The 27,057-nt window shown below is 50.5% G+C and overlaps 1 protein-coding gene across 4 annotated transcripts in view; it reads right to left on the bottom strand.

Moving 5' to 3' along the window:
• Positions 1-26,598, bottom strand: part of FHL1 (four and a half LIM domains 1) — a 33,039-nt gene extending 6,441 nt beyond the window's left edge. For 2 of the 4 annotated variants that reach the window (XM_005436035.3, XM_005436036.3), the window contains exon 1: positions 6,007-6,114. In XM_005436035.3, coding sequence (XP_005436092.1) covers positions 6,007-6,028 — 22 coding nt within the window. In that variant the 5' untranslated portion in view covers positions 6,029-6,114. Of the gene's footprint in view, positions 1-6,006; positions 6,115-26,375 lie in introns of those variants that run through there. The other 2 variants (XM_027800876.2, XM_055727218.1) reach the window with 2 other exon arrangements.
• Between the last annotated feature and the right edge of the window lie 459 nt (positions 26,599-27,057).

Genomic DNA, 27,057 nt, shown 5'->3' with positions numbered 1-27,057 from the left:
CAGCACAAGGGCTGCTCGTTCCAGCCATGCTGCTCTAAGCCCCACCACGGCACCTTTATAAGCTGAAAGAGAGATTGGGGCTATTGGGGTGCAGAGAGGGCACACCGTTCCTGGCTGTACCCTCCTGGCAAGGGGGGGGGGGGGGGGGGGGGCGGGGATCAGCAGGACCCCGCTGGGCTCACCCTCGGCTGCAAGGTGCTGTGCAGCAGGGCTGCCGTGTTGGTACGGCGTGAGGACCTGCTTACGCAGCTTCTTCTTGGACGCTTGCCCACCCCAGCGGCTCTGGATTTACCATCAGCTGCATGGCCCGACCTGTCACCGTGAGAAATCCCCCGGGGCTGAGGGACCCTTGCTGCCACCTTCGTGAGGAGCAGGGCTGGGCGGCAGAGGCACCAGTGCAAGCGCACGTCGCCAGGTGAGCACACGGCAAACCCGACCGATCCTGACCGGGGCACAGCCCTGCCCAGCAAGCCCAGGCACTGCAGCAAGAAGCACGGGTGGCTGCTGCCTTCGCCATCTCCTTTGCCCACCCAGTTTTATTTACTTGGAGAGTAACGTGCTGCTGGCAGCACACCGTGAGCAGCCCTGACGCAGCCAGGTGCAAAGCCCCGGGAGGTGCCTGCCTGCAAATAGCTGTTTTGCTGTTATTTCAGAGCTCTTCTGCCACAGCTCTGGGCTCAGGCAGCTGTTGGGTAGTCAATGAAAGGTGCTGGGGCAGGAGACAGGACTCATGCCGTTACTTAGCAGATTTTTAAACCCAAGAGTCATCTCACTGTCTCCTCATTGTCACTCTTTCAACAATGTCAGGCCAGAACAAGCTGGAACGTTTCCCTTCCAGAAAGCAGGCTAGAATTCTGGAGAGGAGCATCATCACACAGGGAGGCTGCAGGAGAGGTGGGGACCAGGTTCACACCCTTCCCCTAAACCTTACAGAAGCGGGCTGGATGCCGAGCAGGCAGGAATTACACCCCAAGGGGACTGAGGTCTGGAGACGGCCAAGGTCAGGAGACGGCCATATCCTGCTGACTACACCAAGGGTTGTGTTTTGCTGGTTCAAGTAAGTGAAACAAATAAACAGCTGGGAAACATGGAAACTATGTGAGCCACCGCCAGCTCTGCAGAGCTTTATCAGGCAAGCGGGTTTTATTTAGAAGAAGTGCAATTGCACAGAGTCCAGGGCAAATGGTTTTGAAACACTCCTGATCTCAGGTTTAGGGTTGCTTTCAACTAGAACACACAATCGTCAACATAGGGCTCAGGGAGTAACATGAACCTGTGTTCCCATGTAATGCATCATGCACTAATGTGAGACACACACACAGAAGCTCCACAGACAAGTTAGCACTGGGGCTGACAGCCCTGGGAGGTGTGCTGTACATGCAGACAGGCCAGCCTCCGCCTGCTTTGTGCCACCTCATGGACCAAAAAAGCCCCTCTCATACGTAGGCTAGGGCATGAATTTGCTTCCAAGCTTTCTTTCCTCAGCAATATCATTCCTGATCCAGACCCGGGAAAGGCGCCACCATCCTCTTGCCTGCAACAAAGATGCACTGACCACGTTGTCCCAGCAAACGTGCTGGCTGCTCACCGTCTCTGCTCACCCATGCCACGCCAAGAGCCCACATCAGCCAGACCATCTCCTATAACCCTCCCACGGGAACATCCTGCCCAGGGGCTGGCGCACAAGACCCCAGAAGCTGTCAGTCTGTGGCACAGCAGGGCCCTGCACTGGTAGCAGCTCTGCTGGAACCACCCAGATAATTTTCCCAGAGTGGAGCAAATGTCCACAGTGACCTCAGAGCTCTGCTGCCCTGTGGAAGATGAATTTAGCGTCCTACTCCTGTTCCCCTAAGTGGTCCTGTCCCCTCTCACAGAAGGTAGACAGAACAGATATTAGTGGTGCTGTGTAAAAAAAATAAATAAATAAAACTTCTAAAGCCTGGTTGGCAGCAGATCATGCCTTGGAGATGTTTATCTCCTTAATAACCTGTTCACCCTCCAGCTCCACCATATCCCCACAGCTTAACTTTCCAGAGCTTCCAGCTATATTAACTGAAGCCTGTCTTTGCTGTCTGGAAAAAAGGCAAGTCATGAACCTAAGGACACACTGGCTGTATGGAAAAACCATGACTCCTCCTTGCTCTTCGTTGGGGCCTTTATTTTTGTGCACACTGCATAGCTTCCCCGAGCAAGCTGCGCGGCAGCTGTTGAGCACGCAGTAGGGATTCACACCAGTGGTACAACCACGCTACAGCAACGCAGTACTCAGGGTAAGCACTCATCAAATCACTAAAATCACAACTGCTGTACCTTTTTGCTTCTTTCCTCAGTGGCGTGCTTAAAACTACAGCAGTACACGCAGTTGGTTTAGCTTGCAAGTTATTTGAACACAGTTTCTTTGGCTGTACCTTTACACCAGACTACAGCGTCTCAGAGCTGGCAGCCTGGTTGAGTGTCTCCTGCTTAACCCCAGGAAAATCACATACCCTGAGGCCACGCACTGATCCAAACCTCATTGCAGCTTGAGTCTGGGGCCACAGAACGGGATTTAGAAAACAAGAAAACTATGGGCAGACTGGAACTATTCTCTGGTCCAGGCTGACGTCCACATGCAAAGGGTGTTCTGCTGGAGAGAAGCAGGTGAGAAGAGAGTGCAGGCTGCTGGGGAGAGGGGTAAGTGCAGTACATGCCCATCCTTAAATAGCCTAGGGGACCTTCAATAAAAATAAGAGCTCAAGAAAAATCCAGCACTACTTCCAGAAACTAATCTCCCTTTAAGCAAGGTGTCCCTCTCCCACCAGCCCTGGCAGGGTGCTGTCTAAATGTAGCTCCCTGATGGATTTGGCTACAGCTGGCCAGAGGGCAGCTGGCCAGATCAGTGGCCTTCTCAAGTATCAGGGTATTTGGCATGAAGATGCCCTGGAATTCAACCTTAACATTTACCTGACCACAGAGGTGCCAGTTAGCCACTTGCCCCAGAGAGCATCTGCTGCTTTTCAAAAGCAGCTCCTCAGCCCTTGAACAACCATGCCTTCATCTTTCAAAGATCTCAAATGTTCAGGGCCACCAGCTTCCACGCACCTCAAGGCAGACTGACAGTATGCTGTGGGGCAGGCACAGGACTGCCCCAGCTCAGCAGTCGGGATCTGGGCTACGTCTGCACCCTGCAGCATGGCAAGTTTTGGGACAGGAAGAGTACAGACCTAAGAAGTGCCACCCCACAAAAGCTGTTGCATTAACACAATCCCCTGCCTTTTTTGTCGGTTCCTGCCTGCCATCGCCCCTGTGCCCGTCCCGGCTCAGCGGAGCTGTGTACCACAAGGCAGCGTCGCAGAGGTTTGCACAACAAATGAAACTCAAGCGCTCAGGAAAGGGAGCCGAAGGCATAGCTGATAAGCAAAGCACTTAGCACAGGATATGTGTTAATGTCTCTGGGGAATATGTTTAGATGTGATAAACCACCAAAGAAGAACTTGAGGTGTGGTCTCTAAAAACAACCAGGGAAACTGTACCTAAACTTTAGGGATTATTCTGCCGCTTGGGAAAGATGAGGCTGAACGTGTTAAGCCTCTGCCCTATGCACAGCTGCATACTCTATGGCAATATGGAAGGGAAAGAGCAATTGCTCTTTGACTCTCCATCAGTTTTATTTTTCTCAGTAGACTGAGTACACGCAGCCCCCGCACCGCCAGGCATCGGCTACACCTGCCTATTTCACCTCAGGACCTGGCATCCCCATGCCTGTCACCTGGGGTACTATTCTCAGCACTCCTCTATGCAATGTCAAGTGGTTTGCTATAAATACCAGGGAATACCCTTAAAAGAAGGGTCCCATTAATCCAAGATGCAAAGAAACACTCAGGACTGCACTTCAAGGTCACTGGCATGCTGCTCCGGACAACAAACATTTGCAAAGCCAAAGGAAAGAAAGAAATCATTTGCAGGTCATTTTTGCTGGGGGGGCTGGCAGCAACGAGTGGAGAGCTGTGCTCTTCCATTGCCAGGCTGGGGCACGTGCAAGTCTCATACTCCATAATTCAAAAATTAGTCTGTTGATAAAATGGAAGCTTCTTTATTTAGACCAAGAACAGCTCCGAGTTCCTCAGGCAGTTGCCAAAAACATTCCCTACGGTCCTATTGCCACCATGTCTGAGCACATCCCAATCATTATTAAATCTTCACAGTTCTCAGGGGAAGTAGGGACATGCTATTAAAAAACACACCCCAGCCCCATAAACACTTCCCCCAGGGCTTGCTTTTGCACTTAATACAGAGCTCAGCTAAAGCTAACAAGGCTCCCCGTGTGCACAGCACCACTGCCTAGAGTAATGCTGAGCACTTAGAGTTTAAGCAGCGAAGCCCAAACCTTGCAAAATGAACCAAATCAGCTAAAGCAAGAGAGTCCTGCTCAGTAGCTGAGCCGTTCTGCAGCTGCCTTAAGCTTTGACCCTTGAGACTCCTCACTTATGTCCCCAGCTCTGCACAGATCTGCCTCCACCTCGGTAGCTGAATGCCTTTCTCATACCCAGGTGCCCCCAAGAGCCCAACGTAGTAAGCCTTTCTCCTGCTGTGGAGGATTCACCCCCCCAGGCCAGGCACTACAGCTGTCCCAGAGAGCGGGGCTCCCTGTGGCGTGTGGGAACAGACAACACATTGTAACTTGGGGGGGGCAGCACTCCAACCGCAGCATCTGATCAGAAGACACTTTAGCATTTTATATTACAGCACAACATCAAATCCATGGGTCCTTGCTCCAGAGGATACCCCCCCTGAGGAAGAAGACAAAGATACAGCGGGGAGTATAATGAAAGGATGCTACAGCATCCGTCACTCTTGTGAGCTCAGTTAAAAAAATAAGTCTTCTTACATTTTAATTGAATGGATTTCTCTTTTCAAACACCTTTGAGGTGCTTAAAAATGGTACTACAGAAATCAGATTTTACTCAGAAAAGTACCTCGAGTAATGTCTGTCTGCATCACAGAAGCAAATCCTACGTAGTTACATGCCATGCAAGAAGCCTGCTCTTGCCTTGTCCTGGGAGGCTGAGCGTGAGCTTGAACACCATGCTGTGACTTTCCTCCCCAGTTTTAAAGAGCCTCTATGTTCCAAACCAAATTTCACGAGCACACTGTCCCTTGGCTCCTGGTGTGCTGCAGCTCGATGGGATGCCCATGGGACCTTCCCCTCAAACTTGCCACCCTGTCCTGTCCCCAGGCACGTGCACCCTTCGGGCTATGTCTCATCAAGAGATGCAGTGCCCCTGCCATTGTATTTTGTCATGTGGCTGTAGAGATGTGCGGGTTGTGCACACAAATATGGTCATCTTCTAAGAATCAGATAAGATCGTAAAAATCCTGAAAGGCTTTCAGGTATCTGTAATTAGAGGGCTAGAGGAGATCAGTCACAGATGGGAAGATAAAACACATCTTTGTGCAACGGGGGACATGCAAAATGTGCTCTCAAGGTTCCTGTCAATATTAATGGGAAGGAAAAGTTTACATTTTCCTATCACTGGTGAGGGTCATCCCATTTGATCTACAAGCCAAACACAGAGAAGAGGGAGTAACCACAAACTTCCCACCAGAGCAGAGCAGAGCAAACCACCTGGGTTTACACACTGGGCTTCTGCATGCTCCCCTCTGCTACAAGTTTCCCCTGCTCCCTGCAAGGAGGAGCATCGTCCCCCGTTTTCACCTAGTCTTCCTCAAAAAAACAGCTGAGCCCCAGCCTTCCCACAGCAGCAGATACAAAAGCACTTACCATCCAATGCATTTTACCAAATAGATGAGGCTGCCACCAAAACCACGCTCCCAGCACCAGTCCCCCACGCTGCTTATAAGCCCATTTGCCATCATCAATTACAGCTGCAGATTACTGAGGCTTAAGGCCACATCCAAGAGCTATTTCCCTGATGGAGGAGCCTGCTAGCAAACCTTTGTCCCCATTTACCAGGCACTGCACGCACAGGGCTTCTCCCACAACGCTCGGCACCACGTCCACTTTACCTGTGTGCCTGTGGAAAGCCATGATTAACAGCCCAAAGTCACCAGCAGCCTCTTAGCGAACAGAGTTCACAGTCTCTTGGCCGATTAGGAGCTGCCCCGTTTGATAACATACATTTAAACGGAGGCTATTAATATGGACGGGGCTCCTACCAGATGTCCACTCCCCTCCACAGAGATCACAACCTTAATCCCCCTTGAAAATTCTTACCATTTTAGGTGATCCAAGGGAGAAGAATAGGATCCAGAGACCTCTAGGTCTCTGTAGGCAACATGTAAATACCTGCTCAGCTACTCAGCACCCAAATTAGTCCCAAAGGCAGAGTGTGCCTCAGGAACTTGACCCCATGCTAGTACTATTTGGCCTTGGCTTTAGAGCTAGATTGTGTCTCGTAACAGTCCTGAGCTAAATTACAGACCCAACATGAATTCCGCAGTGCCGTTGCTGAAGGCGAGAGGTGAATCACAGCCCCATGGGGGCTGGGGGGGCTGCAGTCCCAGAAACCAGCAAGGGGTTGTACCAGACAGGTACAACCTAGAAAGGATGTGGCTTGTACCCCTGGGGACCCAGCTGGTAGCCCACAGAAGTACCAAGAGATACGTTCACGGGTGGGTTAGACTTGGTTTCAACATGAGGGTCATGCTGAAGTTTTACTGCCAGTAAATTACCATACCTGGTCCTCCTCCAGCTTTTACCCTAAGGAAGCTCAAGGCATTAACTGAAGGAAGCAAGTCCCTGAACGGGAGCACTAGGAAAGCCAGGTTTCATGATGACGGGGCTTCTCTAGCACCTAACACGGCGGCTGGGCTCATTCCCCAGCACACGGCTTACAGAGGGCACTGGCTTGTGCCTCTGTCCTCTTTACTCAGGTGTCCACAAAGCTCCCTGGGAGACCCCAACTCCGTGGCTCCAACCAACCTATTCCCACCGCAGTCGTGACCGGGATGTGACCGGGAGTGGCGGGAGCTCTGGTTCTTAGAGCTCGCCCCGCGGGGACGCGCAGCCTGCGGCCGCACGCTCACTCCAGGTTATGCAATTGGTGGCAGCGCACGCTCAGGGCTGGGGGCCAGGGACACCCAGCTGCTAATCCCGCCTCGACACTGACTCACTGCATGGCCGTGGGAAAGTCAGTTAACCTCCCTGACAGACACTGGGAAGAGCCAATGTTTATCATTCCTTCCAGGGAGCCCATCGCGGTGGTGTCTGGCCTCCGCACAGCAATCAGCATCTCCAGCCCCAGTGGCCCTGCTGCAGCCAGGGGCGGGGAACACCTCCACTTCCCACGCACGCAGCAGGCTGTGCACAGCCCCCAGCACCAGGCTCAGTGACCCCCTGAGCCTTTGCACCCATCTTAGGGCCCCCGGGTAGCACACGCTGAAGGGCAACCTCTCACCAGCATCCCAGTATCTCCAGGTTTCCAGCGTGGCCTGGAAAAGGCCACACTTGACAGCATGCCATCCCAAAAGAGCTCAGCGTGGATTCACTTGTAGAGCAGATTGAGGCTGGAAAACATGCTAAAATACTAGCACGCTGAAACACTTTGGCTAGGAAAAACCCAACGTTATTCTGCCCCAGCTCATCTATAAACTCAAGCAAATTGTTTGCATAATTCAGATGGTAACAGGAACCCTAACAACTGGTATTTTCCTGTGCTAATCTTGCTGCTCGCAGTGTAATATTTACAGACATGAGTTCATTTTTGGCAATGCATGTAGAGTTTGCACCATTAACCATTCTCATTCCTTTCTAGCTCCCTACACAAAGCACTGGCATCCCTCCTGCCTGGCTCTACATTTCCTACTTCCCACAGTATTTCCCTTGTATTTCAACTGGAAATGGTAACCTTTGCTCCCTGTCCTAAAAGATGGAACAGCATTGCTGTGCAGTGTCAGCAGCTGCCATGTCCTACCCCAGAGGCGGCTTGCAAGTCAGCAGCAGTTTGACAGCATTGCGGAAGAGTAGGGACAGACACCTGGCCATCAAAATATTTCACGTGCATGAATACATGTGTGTCTGCAGCACGACAACATGGGCTGGAGGAGGTGGGAGGGAGGAAGCTCGACCAAACAACAGGAGGAAGACGCAGCCCTGCTTCATGAAGCTTCACCATGAAACTCCCTGGAGAAACATTTCATGGCACAGCTCGCTGCAAAGCCTCTGTAATTAAAAGGCCATTTTGTTTGAATTTGTGACCGGCTGGGCAAGCACAGCAGAAACGGGGTGGGGAACAACCCTTACTGAGAAGACAGGGCCGCTTTTGGGTTCAGCCATATGACCTTGGACAATTCTCATCATCTTCCCAAGCTCCCCTTTGTCCAATAAGCCCAGGTGATTAAATGCACTGGTGGTGCAAGGTGCAGCACAACTGCCAAGGAGGGACATAGTTGCTCTGTGAAACACGGCAGGGAGCAGAAACCCCCCAGGAAAGGGAAAGTGCTCCAGCCAGGAGGTGCGGCAGCCCCATCTGAGCCCTTCTCTTCTAGCCAGGCACCACGCGTCTGCAAGTCCCAGAGGGAAGAGTGCTACAAACAAGTCAGCAAGTGCACAGCAGGGCAGGCAGGCTTGGGTTTTCATGTTTTTAACATTAAACCTGTCCTGTAGGTTCTTCAGGACTCCAGGGAGCTGATGTGGACACACTGATCCCACCACACGGGTCTGACTGCAAAGCGCCGTGGCTGGGACATAGTGTCATCCACTCGGATGGACAAATGATTCACATTGTGGTTTCCAGAGTATTTTCTTGCCCCAACAATCCTGCCAGAAAAGGTCTGGGCGTCTCAGCTTGCTCACACATCCTGCTGTCACTCAACGGGAAGAAAGTCCTAAATAGAGCCGGTATAACCCAGGCATTGATGAACTATTAGTCACCATCATCAAAGAAAGAAGCAAGCAGCAGTAAATACGAGCACGAGGGGAGCACCTGTCCACCCCTTAGGGTAACGCTGTACCTTCTGCTTCCATACACACTGCTTAGCAATGCAGCTTGAACCTGCGCAGAGAAGCACACTAGCCATTCACCGGGCTGCCCGTAAAACGAGAGCACCGTGTTGCTCCCTACCCTCCCCGTCATGCAGGCAGGCACTGGGCACACTCCATGCTCTCCCTCCAGCTGGAGAATGCCACTGGATAGCACAGGACCGGCACAGCACCATCAGCCAGGGCTGTGCCAGGCAGCACCGGGGGTAGAGGTCCACATCCAGGTTTGCTCCCACTCACCATTCATACAAACACTTCTTGCTTTTCAGGTAACGACACAGCAGGTTTAGCCTTTTTTTACATTTTAAATCTATCTTAGGTTGCATGCAATGTGTGTTCACCCACAGCAGAGAGCACTCCTTCTGCCCGTTGCAGACCCCAGTTAAACCTCCCTTGGCTATTCTGAGGCAGAAATCATGTTTTTAAATCATGAAGCCATCATGTTCTGAGGAACAAAATCATGTTTTTAAAGCTTTTTTGTTTTTCTAATATCAAGACAGAGTTTGCAGGAAACCAACCAATAAAGGAGTTGGGCTTAAAAGGTGAGAGGACACAAATACAGCTCTCCAAGAAAAAGTCTGCCTTTGTCCTTGCAGCTGGTCCATCAGCAGGATGGAGGAGGCAGCAGCCCCACTGACACAGAAATGCCAGGTAGGTTTGGGATCCCAGCCTGGCACCTGGGGCTGATCCAGCCCTCCAAGCACTCAGTATCCCATGTGCTTCCCGCTCCCAGCACTGGCTTCGCGCTGATGAAAGGCACTGCAGAACAGTGCTTGCAGACCATCCGGAGAGGGCTGCCAGGGGATGGCCCCTGCTCCTCCCCCCCCAAGCCAGGGATACTGCATGCCACCCACAATCACATCTGAGCCAAAATGGGGAGGTTCCACCTAGTCCTTTCAAACAGCCAATTCAGATCAAAACCAGTTTCTCTTTGCAGTGTCACAAACATGCTTCAGAAGGCTCAGCCTGGCTCAGTTCCCCCGTTCTGCATACAAGGATGCACCTCCGCACCCGTGAGGCATCCTGCAGGCACTCACATAAACGCAAGACAGAGACACGCTGGTTCACAGGGGATGTACCCACATCCAGAGCAAAGGGCATCACTGCAGTGACAGAGGGGACAAAGCTACCAGCCATCAGTCAAGCCCCGTGCCCTCAGGCAACCAGCTCGGAGGGGACGGTGGAGGAGGAAAGGGGCAGCACATGGCAAAAGCACACAGCGCGTTTTCCTTTCTTCAATGCTGAGCTCCAGCCCACAGCTGGGTCAGATTTGTGTGCTGCCCCTTTCAGTGCCAAGGGAAGCTTTTGGGATCAGCTATGGAGGTAGGGATAGAGGAACCGGGAATTGATTTATAAGGAAGCGGACACAGGCTGAGTAACCCTTCATGAACTCAGCTGTAGTGCGAGTATGAACAAAAGGGGGAAAAGAAGGCAGGATAAGAAGAAACAAAAAAATAAAGATGAGGATGTAGTAACAGACAGGAAAGAATGGTCAAGAGATAACAGAGCTGGAAATTAAGGCCTCTGAAAAACAGAAAAACTGGGAAGAAATATAAACTGCATTTTTCCCATCTGCCTCCATCCACAGGCTGGATTGTTTCCAGGACTATTCCCATGGCAGCTCCAAACTTATTTCCCCGCTGCCATCTGCTCTGTGGCTCCCCTCCACACACGCTCCTGACTGGCACTTCTTTCCATCACCTGTTGCTGACATGGCAGACCTCTGGCTGCTGCTGAAAGCCAAGTGACACCAAGGCCTGGGGGGAACGTCTGCACATAAATCAAGAGCTGCTTTGTAGACCCAAAGCTTTGTTCAGCTTCTGTCCCGGCCCATGGCTATCCCAGGGTTGGAGCAGAGAAGCCGCAGCATGGTGGGGTGCAGGCACCACACAGACCCATGGCAGCTGCCCCAGGACCTGCAGGCTCCAGAGAGGACCGGGGTGAGAAGAGGCTGCAGCAACTCTAGGTGCTGCACAGGGCTGGCTTTGAATCAACTGCACAAGGAAGTCCATTTCCTCCTGTCCCTGCTCCCTGTGGCTCTTTGCTGTGTCACAGATAAGATGCCAGCTCCATCTTCCAGCAGCAAGGATGCCAAGTGCTTGCTGTGGTCCCTGCAGTTAGATTCAGATCTTCAGTACAAGCTCAGAAAGGGACAGTCCCAAAAGGTTGAAGATGATTTTTTTTTTTTTTTAAATAGCTTAGAAAGATAAATGCATTAGTCTTAAATACACTAGGTTAAACCTGGGCCATCTCTCCCTTTCCAGCTCCGTCTCCCCCATGTCCTTCTGCCTCAACTCAGCCTGCAGAAGGGAGATGTGAGCACACAGGCAGCAGACTGGGAGGCTCGCAAGGCTGCCCGCCACCCCCTTGCATGAACGGCAAGGTGAAAACAACAGATCTGAATGTGCCTGGACATCAGCCAGCCCTAAGGAGACACAACAAAGACTTCCTTTGCTCCTCTTTGGAGAAAGATCCACATGCGCTGCCAAGACTGGTCTGATTCAGATACCTTTTAAGAGCACTAAGCCCTTAACTGGGCTAAAAAGCCTCAAACCCAGCATTCGCCTCCTTCCTTCCCAGCAACCTTACAGCTGCACCAGGCACAGACCCACCCAGCGGGGCCCAGTTTGAGCAAAGCAGCCTCAACACACTGCAGCCCAGTGTGAAGTCCTCCTCAGAGGTCATCTGCCATGAGAGGAGCAGAAATCAGCTCATTTACCGCAAAAGCAGCCAGGGGTGCCGCAGTGAGGCGTGCGGCGTTTACCGGGGAAGATGAGCCAGCAGGCGCAGGGGAAGCAGCCCGTGTCCAGCCACACAGGAGCCATGGGGACAGCATCCAGGTTAGCATCTCGGGGCCCCAGCAGTGCCACGCTCTCACCCACGCTGGCCAGGCCCCTGCAATCCAAGCTCCCACGAGGAGCCCTGGGGTTTCTGCTCACCGCAGTGCCAGGAGCTGTGGCTGCAGCACCGCAGCCGCACAGCACCCTGCCCTCACAGGTGGCAGGGGCGTGATACTTCTCGGGTACCACCAGCACTGCCACCAGAGCTGATAAGGTCCTCAGAGGAGCCCTCCCTGGGGCCAAGCAAGCTGCACCACAACTCAGCTGTTCTCCAAGTTATTCCACAAAGCTTCACGCTCAGGGCAGTGGAGCTCCTTAGGGAGGTTTTGGCCAGCTGCAGGGGTCTGTCTTTGTCCACGTTCGGATGCAGTCACGTGGAGGAGGAATGACCGGTGGAGTCAAACATGAGGCAAAGATTTGCCAGTCACAGCTTTCCCCCAATGGCTTAGCCCTGGCTTCAGAGCTGAGAAAAGTAACTTAAGTCCCTGTCAAATAAATACCATGCTGATCCCAGCCAGGCAGCACGGCAGTCTTTTCCAGGAAAGATGAAGTCTGATGAACACTCACAGCAATATAATCCTATCATACCCACACAATAAATGCTCATGTCGGGGCTTCACCGAGTTGTTAGTGAGCTATCACTGAAATAATATTTCACAACCCCCATCACTCTCTCTGCACTCCTAATTGCTTTCAATTACTTCTCATGGGCACAGCAACTGGCTGAGCGATGCTCTCTCCCAGTGAAGTTAAACAGCTCACTGTGGGGAGCGTGGAAGGAAGTTCAACTATTAGTTTGCATCACTGCTTGAAAGCTGGGTCATTCACCTTCCCTGGAAATCTACTCACAAGCCAGAAATTAGCAGCTAGCCAGACACGTGCTCTCCAGCATCCCCTACATGGGTTTCCAGTAGCTCTGCCATCCTCCTGTGTTCATTTAACGGGACCTGGCAGCAAGAAAGAATTGCAAGGCAGGAGCTGCAGGCTATGCCCAAGTTTTTCCTCCAAAGTGCTGGGAATGCTTTTGATGTGCTGTTTTCTAGTAAAACATCGTGTTCCCGGGCAGCTGCTGGTCAGATGGTTCTGCAAACCTCCCTCCTTTGCCCCCACAGCACGGTGGACCAAGCCATAACCCCGCACAAGCAGTGCTCTGCAAGACCAAAAAGCCTTGGTGTTTCCCCTTAAAGAGCTTTATTTTCAGAGCAGAAGAAATGGCTGACTGTGATTCTGGCAAGACATCCTCCAGAAATTCACCACTGGGAGACACTGATGACGGAAATCTTCAGCTCAGGTGGTCAGAGAAGGGTAAAGCAAAGGCTTCTCAAAAAACAGCTGGGCAGAAGCACGCTGCCTGGCTAAGGGCAGAGACAGGCCACCACTCCAATGAGAAGGACATGCCCTTCCAAGCCTTGGCATGCCAGTTGGGAAGACTCTCTGGCATCCAGCACACCATCAAAGCACCGCCCAGACTTGGCAGAGGCGCCGGGGCCATGCCCTAAGTGCTGATTTAGAGCTGAGCCTTGGCGTAGGGGTTTAGCAGGATAACCAGCCCATTACCCTGGGTGCACGACAGTCGCCTCGAGCAAGATTAGCATTTGGCTATCTACACCTTCAGTTGTTAGACACTGCTGGTGACTGAAAGGACCAAATCACCCTTGTTATGTGGCCATTTTAAAAATAACCTTTCCCAAAGCCTCCCAGTGCATAACCCTCTGTCTGTCTCAGCTCCAAGAGCTGAAGGAGATCAGCTTGCAGGGCTGACGGGTATTTTTGGGCACTCTGACTAACTGTCAGGACATATGCTGGGCATTCTTTACAAGGAAAAACAAAGCTGCAAAGTCCCCTCCAATGGGGGTGGATTGGTCACAAAAGTGATTCTCAAAACCTCCGATTTTGGGAGGGTTTGATTTAACTTCCCACTTCAGATAAGTGTGTTTTGAAATGGAAGAAGGGGTGGACTTCCTTGCACCCCGACACAATGAAGGCTCAGCCCGGCTGGGCCACATTGCACCAACAACAAGGGCAGGAGAAGTGAAAACCCTTCACCGTGGGACGGCTTCAAATCCACAGCTGCTTTTTTGGCACCACATCACATGGGCACTTGCTGGCCGTGCTAAGGAACATGCTCCAGGACAGGCTGGGGATGTTCTCCAGGACAAGCCAAGGAGAAGACACCCACCAGCGTGGGGTGAGGATGCCCACAGGCACGTGCTCGCTTGTAAGACAGAGCCGCGGTGCAGCCTTCCAAGACACCTTGCTCTGGTCCTGTGTTATCACACATTTCTTCTGCCGAAAGAGATGCCATTTAACTTTCCGCCTTGCCTAGGTTTATCTTGTAGCTAGAGCTGACCTCGGCCACCATTCGTGTTAGTATTTTGCAAATCAGCCCACCAAGCCTCTCGTTAAAGCCTTGTGCGTTTAACGACCACACATCCCGCTGCTCAGCCAGGCTCTTCACCTCTGTCCTTTTTCAAGGAAGTTGGAGCCCCTGCCCAACTAGGAGACCACTCGCACTGATCCTACTGAGCTTGCCTTGGCTGCTCTTCCCCAAACTGACCTCCAAGCGACTAAGGACTCGGGCAAAACCAGGTAAGTCAGCCAGACTTTGAGAAGAGCCTGGAGGCCGGAGATAAAGGGGTATTTTGCCAACGGTGTCCCTCTTCCTCCCTCCACACTCAGGAGCAAGGCACTCCCAGCTCAGCAACCCCAGAGCCTCGATGCCCTGCAGCCACTTGTGAAGTCCTCCTCAGAGGCCATGTGCCCTGAGAGGAGCTGAGATAGGCTGGTTCTTGCAAGTTCACTGACCACAAAAAAAAGAAAAAAAAAAAAGTTAAAAGCAACATGATCTGGTGTTTGGTTTTTTTTGTTGCAGTTCCTTGCCGCTTCTCCCAAGAGCATCTTTCACCAATCTGAGCATCTCAACAGCACTTCACTCCTATGCCAGTACACCAGCACTCACCCAGCTCAGTTTCTCCATGCTTACTAAGACAGCAAATATAGCACCTGTGTGCAACACCTCCCCAGCACCCTGGGACAGACAAGCCCAGAGCACCCCACATTTCCCCAGCACCGTGCAAGGCCTGGGGGCACTCTGCCTTTCACCCCAGAAGCTGTCCCGATGCTTTGAGCCCCAGTGCTGTCTCACCCCATGACGCTGGCTGGCCCATGCACTTGTGCTTTCCCCTTTCTCTGGCATATATCAAACCTTGCTCTTGTCATTCAGCAGAAACACTGCACCGAAAGCACACACAGCTTAGGGTGATGAGAGCTCTCTGAAGTCTCCACCAGTGCTTTCTGCATATTTTTCCCCCTGAGGTGCACGACAATTTCCACCGAGGATAAATGTTGTCAATTCAGTTTCTAATAACGGCATTAAAATGTATGAGCCATTTCTCTGGAGTCAGGGATAATATTTTCAAAGTGCCTATGTGTACAGGAATGTACAGGTCATTTTTCATAAAGTGATAAGGATCCCAGGTCTCACTGGAAATCATGTCAGATCAGAGCTGGGCAGGGGCTACACCGAAAAGCATGCTCTGCGGGGTTGGTTAGAAAACACCGATTCAAATGGTAAAAAAAAGGAACAAATATCTTTAAATCTTTCATCAGCGTTAGGATTCAATTTTAGCCAAAGCTAGAGAGACCCATCCCAGAATGGCTATCAGAGCCCTGCCCTGGCTTGTGGTAGCCCAGCTGAGTGTCATCGCCTGCAGGATGGAGGCTGTTTCGGAGAGGGAGGCAGGGGAATTGTCCCCCCCTAACACAATCCCACCGTAGGTTTTGGGTAACCTAGCAAAATTTGAGTTGCTTTAGTGTCTTTGAAAACGTTAGGATCGGTAGACTAATACTTGGCGAGAGACAGTTCAGGCAAAAGCAGGACTGGGAGGTGAGATTGCTTAAGCTGCTACATTTAATTTGCCTCTCATTTGCTGAAACAGCAAATACCTTCATCCCCCACCTCCACAGGGGCAGGCCAGGGTGATCAGAGGCAAGAGAAGGTCCCCCCTCCTCTCCCATGCTCCCACTGAGGGTCCCATAGCAGCACTGCACATTACAGCATTTCTATCTGTGCTCACCCCTGGAGTAACGGGCAAAGTCTATGGGCAGTTACACCTACTAAACACAAACTCTGAATAAGAAAAATAAGATACTTAGAAGAGTGTTTGATTTTAAACACAGAAATAAACCAACTGGAGTTGGTACAACCACTTATGTGTTTGATTAAGCCCTCCTCTGCTCTGTGGCTGGATCCAGGCCCAAAAAATTATTTTGTTTTCTTATGTAGCAGCAAGACAATAAATTCAGGGATAACGAGTGACACGGTCTGCAAAGGGAAACAGCCCTTCTCAATACAATTGCTGCTAGCTGTCAAACTACCGTCCAAATCAAACTATTAGAGGATCAGCTCCATGTGACAAAAAAGCAGTGCTAATTGCACACAAGTGCCAGAGAAAACTGTCAAAAAGCTAAAGCAGATGTGAAACAGTGGCTTGCTTGCTTCCACAACCAGCCTGTGCAGCTGCATCGCGTGAGAGCCCACAAGCACCCGTGTCCCTCTGGGAATGCTGCAGGACAATGGGGAAGGGGTGAGGTTTCCAAACCGTGGAGGACTTTTCCTGCATTAGCAAGGACTCTACTGTCCCTTTGATAAAGTTACTCCTTGAGCCAAATTCTCAGCTGTGCTAGAGCAAGCCTTGCCTGCTTTACGCTAGCATTGGGCAAGGTTAGTCTTGACCCTGGCCAAGTCCAGGCTTTGCAGAGTACAGCAGTGTTTTTAGCTGCCCAGAGTCGGCCCAAAAGCAAACGCGCCTCAATACCAAGTAGGTGAAATGCTGGGGTGGGGATACGCTACTGGGGGAGGACATGGGGAAGAGAGACATTGCAGACCTGCAGGGATGCCTGTCCCACTCCCAAACACTAGAGTCCTGTGCTTCACCCCACAGAAAAGAGGTGACATAAAGGAATATCAAACACCACATTAAACAATTCATTAAACAAGTTGTGTCTCACTTCCAAAGAAAGTGGAAAAAACCTAGAAATGCCCCCGTGGCATTCTTTCTCTGCTGAAAGCCAGGGATAGAATGCCACGGGGGCATTTGTAGGTTTTTTAGCTGCCTGCCAGCTATGGGGTAGTACAGGGGCTGGGGCATAGGGCTGTGCTATGCAGCAGTCACAGCTGCAGGGCCACACTGGGGTGGCCCAGGCACCCACTGACAGCACTGCCAACCCTCTGCCAGCTGTAAAAGACAGAGACCTGCAGCTGAACTCAGGTCTCTCACCCAAATCTCACTCAGCTGTAACTCCTGACATTAAAAAGCACGGTCTTTCAAATGCCAACGTACTCCAAGTATTAGGGTTTCATGAAGCCCTTCTCTAGAGCTGATGGCTGAATGCACTGGTGGCTGTGACGGAGCTGCTTCTGAATGCTGAGGGACTTGGTCATGTCACCAAAGCATTTCTCACATGGCTCCAGAACGGAGCTGGAAGAAATCCACCCACAGGCCTGGAAGGGACTCACAAGAACACAGAGACAGATCACTCCACGCTTGCAAAATTATAGTAAAAGACTTCCAAAATACAAAAATACCCCTACTGAAACCAATGCCTTTTATTATAGATGCGACCTTCATCCCTTGCTCCAGAAAGCCATGAGGTTAATCCAAAAAAAGACTGTGTTTTTGTACCATGTGAGTAGGTTCGTGGATTACATTTCAGGGGCTCAGCCTTTCTCTGCATTTGCGCTGTTGATAATTGTATTTGTTTTCAGCCACTGGCAACCATGTCTTTTAAAAGATTTGGTGAAATCCATCAGTGGGCCTCTGGGAAGTGGTTTATGCGTTCCTTTGTCAAGACAGCTGCCAGGTGATATGCTGATGTATTTCTACATAATTTTATGTGTTTGATAACTTAGCAACGGGGAGCAAAAACCAAGAAAAGGGAGCAGCAGAGACGACTGCCACACCTTTGCCAGCAACCCCTGTGCAGCAACCTAACGCAGAGGGACAAGCAGTACTTCCTCCCACAGACAGACTTTTTTTAGTTAAAAAACTTATTTTCTTCAGAAAATGTGAATTCATTGCAAGTATGTCTGGAAACATCTCTGTTGTAGCAGAGAGAGGTGCAGGCTGCTATCGGAGCCCCCTCCAACCCCAACCAAAGCCACGTCTCTCTTGCAGGGGCAGGTCCCACACCACCCTGCTGTGCCCTGGCAGGAGGTGATCCCAGCGGCTGTCCAAGCACAGGTCCTCCTGACACCTAGTGTCGCCTGCAGGCTTATTCCTGGGAGCAACTGCAGGGACAGGCAGACACAGAAAGCTGCCAAACCCTCTAGCATCGGTGCTTCAGAAGTCAAGTCCTGATCTACCTAAACTGGGGGCACTTCGGGGTGAAATAATGGCAGAATGCAAAATTCTAAGCTCCAGCCCTAGATATGTTGCAGAAGGTGGTGAGGATTATCCAAGTCCTTGCTGCAGCCCCTGGAGCGGCAGCAGAGGAAAAGCTCTGCCTGTCAGATACACCTATCTAACTAGCTGTTTAAACTAACCTACACGTCAAGCATCTCAGTTTTCCCCACAATCCTTGCACCCAGGGAGGTTTCAAAGATAGGGGAGGTGGTGGAGTAGGTCACCTCTGCAGCACCTTAACCCACCCCAGGGCTCTCCAGGCCATAGTCCCACCAGGAATGTCATTGCCACACTTCCAGGAACTGTAAAAGCCCAGGCTCAGCAGCCAGCATCATGCATTATCCCCTGCATGATCTCGTTTACAAGGCAAAAGCTCTCTGGCAAAACAGCTCACACAGCATCCAAATGTCAGTGGAGCAGACAGCGTTACTGGTGCTGGCTCCCTTTCCATCCGGCTGCTCCAGCTCAGGCACCAACATTGCTCAGAGGATGAGCTCATTGCTATTTCAGGTTGAATTTGCACTTGGCAATCTCCCTGGTAACCAAAACAAATTACTCATTGGTTTGTAACAGATTTATAGGTTGTTTGTTTCAGTGTCTAGTGAAGTACACAGAGAGTTTCACCACATCATAGCACCAGCACAGCCTGGGGTGTAAGAGTGTGGAGGATGGTATTTACAGCCATTGCTATGGAGATGGGCTGTGTTAGCAGCTCTCGAGGTCAGAGGGAAAGCTGATTTTGGGCCTGACCCCAGTGACAGAAAACTGAGAAAAAGAGGTGTGAGGCATGGCCATCGCTCACACACACCACAGGTGACCCCACATGGTAGCCTCCTGCCATCCCAGGCACCAGACAGGTGTTAAAGCTTAGTCCAGCACATCAGAGAAACCAGGAGATGCTGTCTGCAATCCTCTCCAGCTAGAAATCCCAAAATCTTTCCCTGAAACAAGTATCAGGAAGGTCTGACACTAGAATATCCACTAACACCAGCCATCATCAGTATCATTTCACATGTCAGGACTGTGAGGACACAGGACAGATATAGGACTTGCTGCTAGTTTATGTTCTTGGGCAGGAATTTCCCCCCCGTTCATCATCACATGCATCAGCACAAAGGGCACTGAGAAGCAGCACCAACCCAGGGTATTGCCTGCTCTGATCTGCAATGTGTAGAGTGCTCGAACGAGATCGGCGATGTCTGGTTTTGTCACACCTAGACCTGAGCCACAATACAGCTCAGAAGTTGCCCAAATCGCCTCTTACATTTAACAAAGGGTTTGGGGTTTTTTTGCAAGAAAGAAAAACTCTACCCTGACCAGCTCAACCCACTAACTGAAATGTTGGTCAAGATACATAATCCATGGCTAAGCCCCCAGCCCAGCCTGCTGAAATGAAAGCAGGCAAGTTGTGTCCCTTACCCACTGCAAAAAAATCATCCCACCACAGAGATGGATCCAGAGTCAAAGTTTCCACCTTCAGCTAAAGATCATTATAGCAATAACGGTGTAAGAGAGAAGGGGAGATTATGGCAAGAGGTGGATGACATACTCATACATCAAACAAAGTAAATCCGGACAGAACTAAACAGATTTTCATCCCCACCGACTGCAGGGTGAACAGGGGCTGTGCTCCCATCCTGCTCCAATGCTGCCATCCACGCCTTTTCCAGAGGCAGCGCTGAAATCTACTGAAATCTGTTATACATCCAGTGGCATTTACCAGGCAGGCTGTCCCAGAAGGGAAGCTTGACTGACTTTCAATGGGCAGAGCAAGGGTAGATAGGAAACAGTATTTGCATGTGTTGAGTGAAATATATAGCTCTGTGTATTTTTAAAGTTAAATGAGACCAGAGAGAGGGAAAGACTCTTGCACCCTGGACTGCTCTTTACCACCTCTCCTATGGTACTGTCAGAAGACGACCATGTCAAGTCAACGCTTAGACATCCCCAGGGAATTTTGAAGTGGAAGCAGATTAGTAGGAATTACTCAGATGTCTGAACAAGGATCATACATCTCTGTGCTTCTGGAGGTGCTGTCTGTGTTTGTATTCCCTCGAACCAGCGGCTGCCCTGCGACTAATGCTGTACTAAAAGAGCAGGACGTGGTGCCAGGTCCCCAGGATGCTTGCAAGATCCCAACACCGCCTCCGTGGGCTGTTCATCTGAACAGACGTCAGCTAGAACCACTCACCCAGCCCGTCGGCTGAATTAGGTAAATCACGCTAGAATCTCTGTAGTACCCAGCAGCAGCATGAGTGCACAGAGCTGTCCCAGGGCAGCATCTCTTCTGGGATGCAGGCAGTCCTGGGGATGACAAAACTACGGGATATTTTAAAGAGCTCTTTGCTATGCCAGTGCAATGAGAAGAGGGGCAAACCAAGAGGCACAGAAAAGTGTGAAAGGCTCAAGAGTCCAAAAATGAGACGGTAAGACAGAAGCTGGAAAGGCAGGCAGGCAGTGCCTCAGAAATGACTAATTCCAAACCTTTGCTCCAGTGTTTATTATAGAAAAGAGCAGATAAGAAAGGCGGATGATGATAACAACTGCCAGGGGCAGCCAGTCCCAAGTTAAACAAAGAGCAAATGCCTTGCAAGTAGCCTGCCAAGTCAGAATGGTTCCCACAACTTGGGGCACTTCTTTAAAAGAAAGGACATTATTTTCTCCCACCCCAGCATCCTATCATCAGTGGGGAAGCTATATTTAGGGCACTTTCATCGTTACTCTTAAGGGGATCTTCGGTCAGGGACCACTGGAAGCACACAAAACCTGAACATTCCCAAATGAAGGCAGTGGGGAAATGCTGAGAGCCAAACCTCTGCAGGAAAGCCAGCTAGCAATCACTGTGGGCTGGACCAGCCATGGGTTCAGTGTAATGAACCACTTTATTTTATTTAGCAAAAGAAGAAAGGCGCGTCCAGCACCCTCATTCATAAGACAGAGTTTTGGAGGACTGAGCAGATTTTTCACTGCCTCTGGCCAGCAAAACAGTGGAGAGCAATTCTTGCTCTGCCAGAAGCTCTGAAGTCCTCTGTTGCTTAGACACTGGTGTGACACAAGAACCCTAACATGCTGGGGTGGCTACTTCAGCATTAAAGCTAGCTTGAAGCAAAATAGGTGGATTATAGTTCCCTGGACCACCCATGCCTCCCAAGTGGACTCCCTCGGCCTACCCAGCACATGCAAGTGCTTGTTAACAGTGGTCTTTTAAACCCATCATCCCAGCAGATAGACGCCACGGGAGCCAGCCATCATTTGATTTGAAGCTCCCCCTATCTCAAAGAATCATAAAGCATGAAGGTCTCTGATGTCTTGAAGAAATACAGGAGTGGGATGATTTTCCAGGAGAGAAAACTTTTTTTTAGCTACTTCACCTTTTCTTCCTCCCCACCTGTATCACAGTAGAGAGAACAGGCTTGTCTTGTTGTTGCTCTGCAGTTCAACGAGTGAACTGGCTCTGAAACATTTTGGTCCAAATTATTAAATCTCAAGCTACACCCATCAGGCAGCCTCCTGTGAGTCAGGTTTTAGTCTCTTCTCTTCCACTCTGCTCCAGTTTCCCCTTTCCAGGGGTGGAAAGATATTAGAAACACGGAAGCCAAAAAGCTGCCCTGCAGCGCGTGTTCCCAGCAGGAAGAGTTTTTTCCTGTTCTTCATTAGAGGTCTGGGTGACAACTGATGCCAACAGACCACAAATGCAGCCATGTCACACCACTTTTAATCCCTCACAGTTAACGGCTGTTGACTGCCTACTCGTGTGCCAAACAGCCGGCTCTGCCCAGCAGGAGGAAGAGAGGGATGCATCCCAAATTACGTCAATCACTAGGGTCACCTTAAGGAATAATAATAAAAAAAAAAAATAAAAAATCAGGCACATCTGTGGAACGAGCAGGTCTTCTGAAAACACCAGTCCAGAGTCAAGAGGTTTTGAATTTCCTATTTACCAAAACAATGCAATTCTGTAACAGCATCCAAACCAAAATTGTAACTCTGCCTGCAAGTTTCCAGTCAGGCACACAGCAAAATACCAGCCCTTCCACCCTGGGCTGCAGCTCCATCACTGTCGGGAACTCTGTCCTGGCTCTCCAACCTTTTCCAGGGCACTCTTTAATACAGCCTTTTTTTGAAAGAATACTTCCTCAGGACCCTGCCCATCCCATTCCAGCGTGGCTATAAAGCAAGCCTTACCCTGCTTTTGAATAGCTCCAAAGCCCTAAATGTCCTTTTAGGGCTTGCATCCTATGGCAGGACAGGGCTCTTTGCCATCTCTTCAGGGGGAGATGAAAAAGCTGGAGAAGCACAAGAGCATCCATCCACCCACCTCTGTGCCCCAGACGACGCTGCGCGCTCTTGCTCCGACAGTGGGAATTTGCTCTGGCAGCGTTCTTGGCACCACACACTCCTGAATCACTCTGAAAGCATCAAGGGCCAAAACCTGCTTCAGTACATGTCAGGGACACGCAGGGATGCTGGACGCTGCCCCACCGACACTGCTTTCTCGTGGCTTTCCACATAGCAGCTTGGAGCAGAGCAAAGCCTTTGCGGGAAATACTTTTGAGCAGCAAAACGAGCCCATCTCTGGTAGGAGATACTTGGCTGTGGGCCTGGGGAGGGTGAGGGTACACACAGCACCTGCATCCCCTGGGAATGAGGGGAAGAAGCTGGGGCAGGGCTCTGTTTCCCCTGCCACCCTTCGTTTTGCGCTCTGCCTGTTCCATGGGGCTGAGCATCACCCAGGCTGAGGCTGCCCCCCAGCAGGTAGCCCTCATCACAGCCCAACTCTGCGACTGCCTCTAGCCACCGCAGGACAACCTCCCTGCACCCAGCAACTCTTAATCCTTCTTTAAGTGATTTTATTCCGCTAATTTACACGTTGTTCCAGAGCCGAAGTTTCCACAGTATTTTTGCCAAGTTGGCAGGCTCCCTTTGGATACAGGGGGTTAGGAGGGAGAAATGCTCATCACCAACTAGCCTGGGCCTCTCAGCTCCAGTTCATTCCCACAGAAACCAGCTGGGGAGACATCCCCAGAGCTGGTTTTGGGCTGCCTGTCTACAGAGAGCCCCAGTCAAAGCACATCAGGGAGTCAAAACATGCTGGGCTATATATCTTGTCTCTGAACTCCAGGGAAGCCCCAGTGCCTTTGCTTCTACACCCAGCCAAGTGGCTGCAAACAGGGGTTTTACTGGACCCAAGGATAAAAGAACTGAAACCAGAACAATAAGGTACAGTCTTTCTAAAACCATGCTGCAGAAGTGGAAGCATGCATTTATCTAAACCACATTTAATCCTTTAGAGTCCTAGTGTCTCAAAAGCCATCTGCTTAAAACTCCTCTCCAAATCAGGGTATCTAAATGAAACATGAGGTCTCTTTCTTCCTCCCACACTTGCTCTGCCAAAATCAGACATGAAATGACTGATCTCAGATATTTCTGCTTTGTTACTCTCCCCATCCGCATCTTCCATAATAGAGAAATAAATAAAAATAAAAAAATAATAATAAAAAAGAGATCCCAGTGATTCAAAGTGAAGTATTTTGACTTGCAATGCATTTTTTATTATAAAAATCACAGGTCAGGCCTGAGAAGATTTAATGTACAGACTTTATTTACGTTACCTTTTCAAGCAACAGTGATTCCACATAGCTAAAGTTGCAGAACGGCCTCTGAAATCTCAGCTTTGCTACCTTTGCACTCCTACATGCACAGCATCAGGTGACAATGGCTGAGGACCACGAGGGTGAGAGGCAGGCACCAGCTGCACAGCTCAGCCCTCCACACATCTGCTGGTGACACCCACATCTCAGTGTGACCCCGGAGGAAGCCTGGCACCAGCCAGCCAGCACTAGCTCGTTGCTCTCCAGGAAGCTGCTCTGATGTAGGAGCATACCCAAAGCCTGAGCAAACGTTGCACGTTGCTGGTGGCGAGGCTTACCTTACCGCCTCTAGTGCCACTGCGACTTCATGTCACAGCAGCACCACAAAAGGGGAAGATGCTAAACACAGGCTGGACTGGATTGCCTCATCAGCAAAGACCAGAGGAATTTTCCAGAGTTCTTTAAGGCATTGACACCTAAATCCCCCGGTGCATCCACCGGACGGGGAGTAAACGTAAAAGGACATAATTCACACAGGCTGCTGCTGAGGGGACAATGTTATTCCTGGCTCACATCATTAGTTTTTTCCACTGAAGCACTGGAATTTTCAACCATTTCCCAGTACCCACCCAGAGCCAGGACCCGTATGTACTGACAGCAAGGAGGCGTTTCCAAGATGGAGATGGGGAAGGTAATCACAGCCGTGGTACCCAGGGACCACACCAAAGAGCACAAGTTTCCACCAGCAGGCACACAGCACAGAGAGGGCTGCGGGATACCTACTAACACTGAGCAACCTCCTTTTCGCATAGGTGTTACACCAAAGGAAGCAAGTTGTTCCTTGGGGGCAAGGAGGGCAGTGACTTAAAGTTTTTTTTATATCCTAGTGCAATGAGTGTGGACTGTATGGTCACATTCGTATGACATGAGTTTAGATCAGAGATAGAGCCCATCCTACAGCATTGTTCCCCTATTCATGGATGTGAACAGGGACCTGGCAGAGCTCCCACCAGCTGCTTTGTACTATATGCCTGGATTTTCCATTCACGGTACAGTTTGATGGAAAGGATGCTTCCAAAATAAAGGCCAGACAAGATGGACTGGAGAGTGTTTATTTTCAGGTATTTGAGTACCCTAAACATTGCCTCCTTTTGAGCAGCAGCCATTATTTACATCCAGGCAGAGAATTATACCAGCATACGTGGAGGCAAGCCATCATTCACTGCAAGGAATAACTTCTCCTGTTAGAAACACTTCAAGAGCCCAATCCTACAAACCTCCCCCAGCCAAAATTCCCCAAGAGCAGTACAAGTCAGAAACCACCTGTAAAACCCCAGCCCTGAACTGGTTTCCTCAGAGCCACGGTCCAAAATCTGAGGAATTACTTTCTGTTGGACTAAGCTCAAGGGGCAGGGGGGGGGGGGGGTTGGCACTTGTGGTCTCAGCTCTGAAACACCTAACCCACATTTTTCTAGCAGGTATTAGTCAAGAATGAATTGTTATATACTGAGTTCACTGCGCTCTTTAAGGACAAATTAAGAACTGGTTTGTATTCAAGAATGCTGTATTTGAGGGGGGGGCGGCGGTGGAGAGGATGGTTTGTCACTGAAGTGTGTGGGTGCTTTTATCATTAAAAAAGAAAGTTTACATTTTAAAGCCATATTTGGTTGTTTGATCAGCTTTTTTTCTTTTTTTACATCATGGTTTAAGAATTTAATCAGTTTCCTTTCGGAAGTTTTTTTGTTGTTTTAAAAAAACACTCTTCCTCTCAAAACAAGGTAAAAGAGCAATTGGTAGGTGGATTGTTTTAATCATTTCCCTCCCTTGCACGTGCTAGATTGCAGCGATTTAAAAAGCAGCCACATCAGGTAAAAGCTTGCATTTCCATATTCCCCAATTCTGTCACTGCCAGCCTGCTCCCACAATTCAGATACTGTCCCTCACTTTCCAAGAGCATCGCACCACCTGAGAGCCCACAGAACAGCCACTGCTTCAGCCGTTTCCTCCCCAGCTGACATTAAAAGCTTCAAACAGGCACACCTGGTTGCCTGCCTAGGAAAACACACAGCTGACAGCTCTTACACAGCTCTGTACCACTGCAAACACTCCCTGAACAACCCACTCGGCTGGGAAGCAAAGAGAAAAAGCTGTATTTATACCCCAGTGGCTGCCTGTACTTTCAAAGCCACCACCTTCCAGGAGGGAATAGGTGTATCAGAAAAAGAGGATGCAAGAGAAATCTGAAGCAAGAATTGAGATAAATCCCACCTTCAAAGCACCCCGTAAAGCAGAGGCAGTTTCTAAGGTTAACTCGGGCAATCCATGAAGAAAACGCCTGCTAGAAAGAGTGTATCAGAAGTACATTATACACCCACAGACTTCCCATTTTCCCCAGCCCTGCTCTCACCAACCCTTCCCCAGCAGAGCAGTTACGAGGCAGAGAAAAGACCCAGCACAAGCCCTGAAATCCCAAGATCTGCAAAGCGTGGGATGCTGAAACGCTCCCTGCCCTGCTCAGCGAGATGATGCTCAAGAGGGAGAGACCGAGGCATGTGCTTACTGGCTGCCGGCGAGCCTGGGAGCTGCTGCGAGGCGGCTGCTGCCTGGAGGAGGGAAGGGATGGACCAAGCTCGGCGTGCGGCTGTGCACAGCACCTCGGCAGCAGGATGGATGCAGGAGCGCTTTGGTCCAGGGCCGTGCCTCCAGCCTTGTGGAGGCAATGCGGCTGGGCTGGGGTGTCCAGCTGGCGGGACAGCGGCTGCTTTGCCACTTATAGCAGGGAGGCGCGTTGCAAAAAAACGTGAGTCCAGCCAATAGTACCGTTCCTGCCTGGACAGCAGCTGGAGGGAGGTGGGGAACAGCCTGCTCCTCCCAGGGCCTCTGCACCGTCCACAGCAGGAAAACCCAACCAGCGATGGCACGTTGCCAGCATAGCCGTTCCCCTGCTTCCCCGTGACAGCAAACCGCCGTTACTGGGACCCATGGAACTCACAAGGCTTACTACCCCTAAAGTGCTAGGAGTTGTGCTCCCAGTCTGTTTCACACCAGGAAAACGTGGTAGAAAGCTTTGCTCATGGGCAGATTTGTCACCAGCCTCCCATACCATCCAAACTGCCCTCTCTCAAAGCTAAAGCTTTTCCTGGCAGCTGTGTTACAATATGTGTCACCTTCAGGTTCATAGACAGGGTTTCCAGGACAGAAAACAAACAGAAGGGGTGCGTTTCAAGTCAGCAGCCTGCAGG

Source organism: Falco cherrug, chromosome 15 (genome assembly GCF_023634085.1).
Source record: "Falco cherrug isolate bFalChe1 chromosome 15, bFalChe1.pri, whole genome shotgun sequence".
Taxonomy (NCBI): Eukaryota; Metazoa; Chordata; class Aves; order Falconiformes; family Falconidae; genus Falco; species Falco cherrug.
This window is presented reverse-complemented; position numbering and strand designations above follow the sequence as displayed.